Consider the following 9,609-nt stretch of genomic DNA (forward strand, 5'->3'; position numbering starts at 1 on the left):
GTTTAGAAAGATGCATTTTGGTCTATGCAACGCACCTGCAACCTTTCAACGATGCATGATGGCTATCTCTTCTGACATGGTAGAAAAGTACATTGATATTTTCATGGACGATTTTTATGTGTTTAGAGACTCATTTGATGACTACTTGGATCGATTGTCTCTTGTATTGCAAAGATGCGAAGAGAAGAATTTGGTGCTCAAGTGGGAAAAGTGTTACTTTATGGTAAAGGATGGGATAATGTTGGGCCACAGGCTTTCTTCAAAGGGCATTGAAGTTGACAAAGCCAAGATACAAGTGATTGAAAAATTGCAGCCTTCTAATTTAGTTAAGGGGATCATAAGCTTTTTAGGACATGCAGGGTTTTACAGAGGTTCATTTAAGATTTCTCAAAAATTACAAAATCTCTGTGTAGAGAACATGGATATTAATGAGGTTTTCCTAGATAAGCAGTTATTACAGATAGAAAAGGCTGCGTGGTATGCAGACATTGTTAATTACTAAGCTAGTGGATATATGGATCCTGATTTCACCTATCAGCAGAAAAAGAAGTTGCTTCGTGAAGCGAAATTCTATTATTGGGATGATCCAAATTCATACAGGAGAGTGGCAGATTGGATCATTCGGAGATGTGTGCTAGAGGATGAGATGAAACCGATCCTTTCATGGGTTCATGCTTCGGTTTATGGAGGACACTTTGACCTCACTAAAACAGCAGCAAAGGTGCTTCAATGTGATTTCTTTTGGCCTACACTGTTCAAGAACTGCTATAGTTTCTGCAGGCATGTGATAAGTGTAAGAGAACATGTAACATATCAATGCATCACGAACTGCCACTTAACAATATTTTGGAGATGGAAATATTTGATGTATGGGGGGTTGATTTTATGGGTCCCTTTCCATCATCTTACAACAATCGGTACATCCTAGTGATAGTGGACTATGTCTCTAAATGGGTAGAAGCTAAATCATTGCCTACAAATGACGTAACAGTGGTGGTGGACTTCATAAAGAAACACATCTTTAACCGCTATGGATCACCTAGGGCCATAATAAGTGATGGTGGAACTCACTTCCGCAATCGGTTATTCTAGGCAGTGCTGTATAAGTATGAGGTACAACATCGAATTGCCACTCCTTACCACCCTCAGATAAGTGGACATGTGAAAACCTCGAACAGACAACTGAAAAGAATTCTGGAGCTCACTGTGAATGCATCTCGTAAGGATTGATCAAAGAAATTAGACAATGTTTTATGAGAGTATTGCACTGCTTACAAGACACCCATTGGAATGTCCCCATATCAACTAGTTTTTGAAAAAGCATGCCACCTACCAGTGGAGTTTGAGCATAGAGCATACTGGGCATTGAAGCAGTTAAACATGGACCTCGAAAAGGCTAGAAAAACAAGAATATTGCAGCTACATGAATTGGAAGAATTCAGAAGAGAAGCATATTAGAATGCAGCCATCTACAAGGAAAGGACGAAGCAGTGACATGACAAGAATATCAGGCAAAGAATTTTTAGAGTGGGAGATCAAGTGTTTTTATACAATTCCAGACTTAAACTGTTTTCAAGAAAGTTGAAATCTAGATGATTCGGTGCTTTTACGGTCTCTCAGGTGTTTCCCTCCGGTACAGTGGAACTACACTATCCAACAAAAGAAAACTTCAAAATAAATAGCCAACGTATCAAGCACTACATGGAAGATTTTCCCAACACCGCTAAAGAAATCCTTAGCCTAGCTGTACCAGAATGACCGCAACACAAAGTCAAACTAATGACTTTAAAGAAGCGCTTATTGGGAAGCAACCCAATTTTCAAACTTTTTATTTTGCTTTTCGTATCGCATAGCATATAGTTTTTTTTGTTTACTAGGCTACATTAGATTTAGGCACGCTTCAATTTTTAGGAATCATCACACATATCCCTTCTGCCTTCAGGCCCTTGAATTTATTGTTGGTTGTTTTGATTGTTTGAGTTAAGTAACCCTTGTTCTCTAAATTTAATTTGTGAAATTTAATTTTTCAAGAACATGATGTAGTGTAACACTCAAACCAATATAGACCCAAGAAAAAACATGATGAAGAAGATTATCCAGCCGTCACACATAGTGCTTCACACATTCAACAGAAAATTTGGAGAGTACCTTATTCCTTTTATTCCTACCCCCTTTATGTGCTTATTTATACTTTATGAATCGAAGTTTTTTTTAAAAAAAATCTCTTTTATTCAACTGTTGCTTCTGTGAGTTAGACAGTCTGGTTGACTATGCTAATTTAATTTGAGATTTGGTGTTGATTTATGAACTGTGGATATGATGCATGCTAGACTAATTGAAGCTCAACCTTGCAAAATTTGATATTACAAGCGCACAAGAATTGAGTTTGATATTGTGATTAAATGAGTTGTTTCTTGCTTTTGATAGTTTTATCTAGTTGGACATAAATGTTTTACCTAAACCATATTAAATTATCTATCTTTAGACCAAATTTAGCACAATTTAGGGGGTGACTTTATGGTTGTAGGAAGATACAGATGTAAATATCAATTCCATGTGTGAAAACTTATGTGTGGATTGTCATAGACTAACATGATAAAACTCGACGAAAGTCTTAAGTTAGAAGTCGGTTTGTTTGAATAAGTATGATAAGGGGCATTGTACTAATCAAGGCATATACATTTAAAATTTTAAACTTCCTTCTGAAGTCTTTATGACTCGAGTAATTAAGTCTGTAAGGGTATCTTAAAACCTGATGCCCTAAAGTCGTCTGATTTGGGAGTCATCAGCATAAAGCTCATTACAAGGGTCATTTAGAAAGCAATATGGGGTGAAGTTGCACTTTAAACAAAAAAAAAATTTATTCTCTTTGAACCCATTTTGACTCGGGTCAATAAGCCTGTAAAGATGTTTAAAATTTGGTGTCCTAAAATCATCGGATTTGGGAGTCATCGACCTAAAACCTGTTACAGGGGTTTTCTAGAAAACTTAATGGAGAGAATAAAAAAAAACTTGTGAAAAATAGGAAAAGCAAGTGCATGAAAAGAGCAAAAGCACTAAATACCTTAGTTAAACCCTAACACTTATTTGAGGGAATTCAACTTTTGATGCAAAATAATTAGCTAGTTGAGTTTTGGAGATCAAAACAATCAAATAATCAGATAATCCCTGTTCACTGAAGTGTTGACTTGCAACTAGTAACGTCCACCTAAACTCAAGAGGGTAAAGATAGTAATGAAATATTTAGCCTTATATTAGACACTCGGAAAAAGTGAAAAAGAATATGTTTGGGGGTGTGTGGATCTTACGAGTGATGAAAGGACATATATGACCATTAAGGGTCGGGAATTGGAATAACTTGTGTCATTAATGTCTACTTAATTCTTCACATACATATCAATTTTGCATTGGAAGAGTGAATATTAGTTTGGTGTGGTAACTTTGATTCATGCTTGTGAAATTAGCACTCAAATCTTGAATCCTAAGGTAAGAAACTAGATTGTCCAACCAAATATTTTGCATGCTTGTATGTTGGTTATTATTTAGTTTATAGTTTTGTTCGGGAACGAACAAAAGTTTAAATTTGGGAGTACTTGATGAGTGCAAATTGTGCACTTATTTAGACCATTTTATTAAACTTTTATGACGTCAATTTATTAATTTCTATCTAACTTGAGTTAATTTTAGTTTTTTTTAGTGATGGATTCGTTCAGAGCAAATGAAAAAGGATGAAGAAGTAATTGGCTAGTGGATACAATATTGAAGATTAAATTCAACACTTGAAAAATTGAAGAGGACGTTGATTTCACAATGGAGGAACTTAAGGATTGAAATTATTATATTGAAAGATTGAGGACTTGATGGGTAATATTACATTAAAGGCTTTGAATTGGAGTCAAATTTGGAGGCTGTGGAATTATTATATAAAGATGTACAGGCAGGAGGAATTAGAGAGAGATGGGATTCCTTTTGTGAGTCAACTATTGTCAGGGGCGGAGCCAGGAATTACTGTTACGATGGGCTAAAAATTTAAAAAATTTAATGTACGAATAAAATTTATATATAATAAGAAAAATTTATAATATAAGTTACCTATTGAAGTTGTACTCGACGATGTTTTACAGCATAAAATTCATCTATAATAGAATCTAGATCTAAATTCATACTAAATTCTCGTTCAATGTTGAGTGTTAAACAATCAGCAAGAAAGCCATCATCCATTTTGTTACGAATTTCCGTTTTCACATGTTTCATTGCTGAAAAAGCTCGCTCCACAGTCGTCGTTGAAACAGGTAGTGTCAGTACTAAACAAATCAATTTAGTCAAAATGACGTAACTCTCCGACCTTCTGCTTGCAACTAATTCCCGACATAAATCAGAAAGTGTAGGTACTTGAAATCGAGGTTCAGAAATCACATCATTTTGATAGTGTTGCAACTCAACTTTCAAACAATAAATATCTTGCTGTTTAAAATCTTCAGGATAAAACTTCTCTGCAAGCTTGCAAATATTATCCATATTAAATGATTCAAAAGAATTTTTTGGATCCAAAGCTGTACTGAGAGAAAGGAGCTCTATTGATGTCTCATTAAATCTTGTATCTAACTCCATCATCTGAAAGTCAATAGCTGCATTGAAAATATCAAAGTGGTAATGATGTTCAATGGTAGGATACTCACGACCACGAGAACGACCAACCATATACGAACCATCAAAGTCAGGTACATGTATATCATTTTTTGAGCAAAAACACTTCACTTCTTCAAGAAATTCTTCCCAGCCATCTTCTCTCAATGCTTGAAGGATAGTTTTTGTAGTACGGACAAATCTCATAGCAGTTAAGATGTCTTGAGTTTTCTTTTGGAGGGACTGACAAAGAACATCCGCAATTGCTAATATTCTACGCATTAAATGCAAGATAAACACAAATTCAAATGTTGTTATGGTTTTGTATACACCACCAACCTCGGATCGAGATCTTGTACTTGGAGAATGATCACTAAGATACTCAAGCACCTTGCAAGTTGCAGCATACATATCAATCAAACTCTTTACAGAGCTGTAATGAGAAGACCAACGAGTAGTTCTGGCTCATTGCAAATTACCAATCTGATTAGCACCACTTCCGGACTCTCGTTCTCCAATTTCTAACAAATGCTCAATTTCTTTTCTTCGGGCACTTTTCAACTCATTGATGCGCTTAGGAGATGATGTAATCATATTAATAAAATTGTCCAAATGAGAAAAAAATGAATTAATATCTGAGACATCCTTAGCTGCAGAAACCAATGTGAGTTGTAAACGATGGGCAAAACAATGAACATAGTATGCATATGGACAATCTTTAAGAAATAATGCCTGTAATCCATTCCAAGAACCACGCATATTATTAGCACCATCATACCCTTGGCCTCTCATGTTTTGCACTTGAAGGTTGAAACGAACAAGAACATCAGAAATCTGATTCTTAAGATTTAATGAGGTAGTGTCACTAACACTTTTAATTGCAAAAAATCGTTCTGTCAAAATTCCATTACTGTTCACAAACCTCAGGATAATAGCCATTTGTTCTCGTGAAGATTCATCTCGTGCTTTATCAACAAGAATACTAAACTTTGCATTCCCAATTTCCGTACGAATTCCTTGTCGTACTCTATTTGCCATAATGCTCAATATTTCTTTTTGAATGTCTGGAGACGTGTATGTAGCATTTTTGGGAGCATTACTCAACACAACTTTTCCTACTTCAATATTCATTTTTGCAAATGCATCCACCAATTCAATAAAATTCCCACGATTCAGTGAAGATGGAGATTCGTCATGGCCTCTAAAGGAACAACCTTGAAGAGCTAACCACTTAACACTCATAATAGTGGTCTTTAGACGCAAACGATTTTTCTGTTTTTCCTCATTTGATACAGAATGCATTACCTTGTCAATATGTTGAGTTGGTTTCATTAGATCTTCAGCTCTTCTCTTACAGCCATTATGAAACGATGACGATGTTGTACCAACATGAATAAGAAATGCACATTTACTTCCTTGGTTAACCCTCTTCCAACTATCAAATCCAACAGTAACCAATGATGAAATATTAGGTGGAGTACTATCATTGAGAAAAAGGAAGCAGTAAAAACAATATGCCTTATGTGTTGAAGGCGAATATTCCAACCAAGGAAACTGATTATACCAATGTTCCTGAAATCGACGTTTCTGCTTTCCACATTCTTTGCTCTGATACTCCAAAAGTTTTGGTTGATAAGGTCCAACATTTAGATAAGCCCGCCGAATCTGATCACGTTCATTAAATGAATGTTCACATATTTGCTTTCTTTTTCCACGGTCTCGTTCAATAGAATCAGATGGTTCAAAATTAAGATTTGAAGATGAAGGCCGTTCAACTTCAGGGCATGAAATTGGAGGAATGGACACCGTAGGAATTGGAGAATCCTGAGATTTGTTACTTTTTGAAAAGAAAGACAATAAGGTTCTACCTTTCTTGGTAGAAGGTCGATCTTCTTTCATATTAAATCTAAAAGCATAAAAATAAAAAGCAATTTAGGGACAAGTATTTCTATTTAATAGATATCATAATTACAACAAGAAGAACAAGGAGGACAAATCAATTCATGAAGCAAAAATAAACGCATATTTGACTCAAATAGATAAAACCATCAACAGAAAACATTGAAATCTGGTAATGTACTTCATTGAAATCATTCATCTGCCAATAGGAACATTTGAAGCAAAACCCCCCACAACAATGGTTGGCAGGAAATGGTATTCATAAAACCCCTAATGATTTAAAATCAAAGTCATTCCCTAAACTACATATGTCCCAAACATTTAAGACCAGGTTAGATTATCACATGAACTAAAAACAGCAAAACACATTAGCTGGAAATGCCTTCCCATCCCTTTCACAAAATTCTATATATTAAACTTCACTTGAACTTCTCTGCATTTGATTAGACATACCCAACTTAATGACCCTAGACAAGACAAACAATGGCCAATCAACTAAAATCTCTCTTACATAAATATATAACTTCAACAAAACCAAAGTGGCTTTCTGTCTTTAAATATATTAATTATGTTATTGTCTTACATATCAAAATACCCATATTATTAAAAGGAAAAAAACTATAGGAGAAAATAAATTGACCCCTCAACTCAATTTGTAGTTTTCAATGAGTTCTCCTAGGTATTGATCTAGTGAAAAAATGAGTTAGACCCGTTTTTTAGCAAACAAAAACTTCATCAAACAAGAACTAAGTTTATTGCATAAGATCTAAGAACATGCTAGCTATACAATATTTGACTAAACTTGACCGTAAAATAGAAAGATTTTAACTTAGCCTATGTTCAGGAAAGATTTATTAGGAATTATTTAGGATGAATATTGGTGGAGAATGGAGATTATGAAATATGTGAATAATAATGAATAGTAGTTGTAATATGTAATTAAAATTAAAGTTTGATTTTAACTTGATAGTAAAAATAACTTATAAGTTACTAAAAATGATGGCTTAATATTGTTCAAGAATCCAGAATCTACATAACAAAACAAAGCATTAGACATTAGTGAACTCACATGTTTACAGCAAGCTTATTTAGGGAATTAATCTCAGTATGTTAAGATTAATAAACAACGACTTATTATTCTTTAATTCTTATCCAGCATTCTCCATATATTCTGTATCATTACTCATGCTGAGAAGGTAAGCAGTAAGCTCATTAAATTAACAATAAATATGCACAATACAAATTATACAATTCACCACACCGCCAATGCCAAAGTAAAGCAAGCCCAAATAAGTTTAGGAATTAGCCAATTAGGAGCCTTTCTTATTTCACCACCAGTCTAGCGAGCAGGGGCGATAATTCTGAAAACGGAAATTCGGAAAACCAATTTTTTCTACTTCTCCAAGCTATTCATTATTTATTTCACATTTACTTTCTATTTCTGGAAATCAAATTAAAAGACAAACAATTGATGGATTGAACAAGAAACTAAATAGTAAATTACTTACCCTAAAAACCTAACCTAAGTCGTCAGCAGGTAGGTTTGAGGTGGCGAATCGGTAGGCAGGCAGCAGGCTTGAGTCGGGCCAGTTGGTAATCAACAATTTCGTTCGGCCGATGGCTACGAGCAGGGACAAACATCACAAACCGGCATGGAAAATGTTGGCTGTTTGTGTGAGTTCATTTTGCAAATTAGGAATGGAAAATGTTTGGGAATTGAGGATTAATTATTTGAGTAATGGAATGGGTATTATTTTGGGCCTAAAATTATATAGGTTCGTGGGCTACAAATAATTTTTTTTTTTAAGTGGGCTAGCCCACTGAATTTATTTGTTAGTGGGCTAATGTGGCTGAATAATTAGAATTCAAACCCAATTTTTTTTTTGTTGTATCTGGGCCTGGAAGACAGTGGGCTGCAGCCAAGTGCAGCCCACTGCTAAATCCGCCCCTGACTATTGTGGCTGCTAGAATTTTCTTTTGATATATATATACACGTACACACTGAAAAGAAGGAAGCGGTCAATTTTAATATATATTTTTCCACACTCCATATTCTAGAGAAGTACGGAACTTTTGGCAGGAATTTGATATTTTTTTGGCACACATTTTGAGGCGGCAAGATGTGATTGACACAGACTGGGGGGACAGCTGTTGGGAGAATTAATTGGAAGGAGCTGGGGGTTTCTAAAAAAAAAAAAAAAAAAAAGGTTGAATCCCAACCTGAAGGGTCCTCACCGCTCCTGTCTTGGAGTATCGTGAGGGAGGTAAATCGCAGATTATGCCTCAAAGGGTATAGGGTGGAAGGCTGCTTGTACATCTGCACTTACCCAAGAGCCAAATCCATATTTCAGGATTCGAACCATTGACGTGGCAGCCTCAAGTAAAGTGGATTTCTCCGCCCTCCTCTTTTACTACTTGGAGATGTGCCCTGAGGGCAGAGCTGGAGATTTCTTTTTTTTACCAGTAATAGGGACACAGAAAACCAAGGGAGAGGAAATACTATACACACTTGGAGGTAGATATACATTTACATATATTCGTTCATATATATAGGAATGAGTAGATATTGGTAGCTTGGTGTGTATTTCAAGAACTACTTTCAAAGCACCGAACCCTTGAACAAGTAGGATTTTTCACAACAGTTTTCTCGTTCACTTTCTTATTCATCAATTGTTAGGTGCTACTATTTTGACTTGTGTCTTATTCCTAATAGAATTTAGATTGGACTAAGTTCTTAGAAAAGAGAGAAAGGGTTCCCAAACTTTTCCTTGGCTTCTTTGTCAAAAGGACCGTCCTCTAAATACATGTAAACGTAAGCCCTGCATAGTAGTTCACTTTCAACTGTGCACACAATCTCACACATAACTGCATTTTCCATAAGATAGAGTGAGATGCTTGAAGGTTCATATATTTTAATCAGCAGAAAAAATGTACCATCTCTTCACCTTTTGTTTTGAGAGTGTATCCTGGAAGCCTAGATATCGCAAAAGTAGGATTGAACATCTGAACAGCACCGTCAAGATTAAAAGCCCAAGTTTGCTCTTTCCCTGGTTGTTTAAGGTTGCGTCCAATCCACTTTGATAA

General features: G+C 35.4%; 1 protein-coding gene across 1 annotated transcript; it reads right to left on the reverse strand.

Annotated features, from left to right (window-relative positions):
• Positions 1 to 1,201: 1,201 nt before the first annotated feature.
• On the reverse strand, positions 1,202 to 5,037 carry LOC111380591. Its single transcript, XM_023004194.1, has 2 exons — positions 4,108 to 5,037; positions 1,202 to 1,396 (listed from the first exon to the last, which is right to left on the reverse strand). Exons 1-2 carry the CDS (start codon positions 5,035 to 5,037, stop codon positions 1,202 to 1,204), a joined length of 1,125 nt encoding a protein of 374 aa, XP_022859962.1.
• Positions 5,038 to 9,609: the final 4,572 nt, after the last annotated feature.

This window comes from Olea europaea, unplaced genomic scaffold (assembly GCF_002742605.1).
Source record: "Olea europaea var. sylvestris unplaced genomic scaffold, O_europaea_v1 scaffold2174, whole genome shotgun sequence".
Taxonomy (NCBI): Eukaryota; Viridiplantae; Streptophyta; class Magnoliopsida; order Lamiales; family Oleaceae; genus Olea; species Olea europaea.

Coding starts and splice junctions, on each gene's coding strand:
- LOC111380591 (XM_023004194.1), bottom strand. CDS start 5,037: ATGTATGCTGCAACTTGCAAGGTGCTTGAGTATCTTAGTGATCATTCT. Junction 1,397..4,107: donor ATGCTGTAAAACATCGTCGA/GTACAACTTCAA, acceptor TTGTTTTTCTAG/CCTTTTCGAGGTCCATGTTT.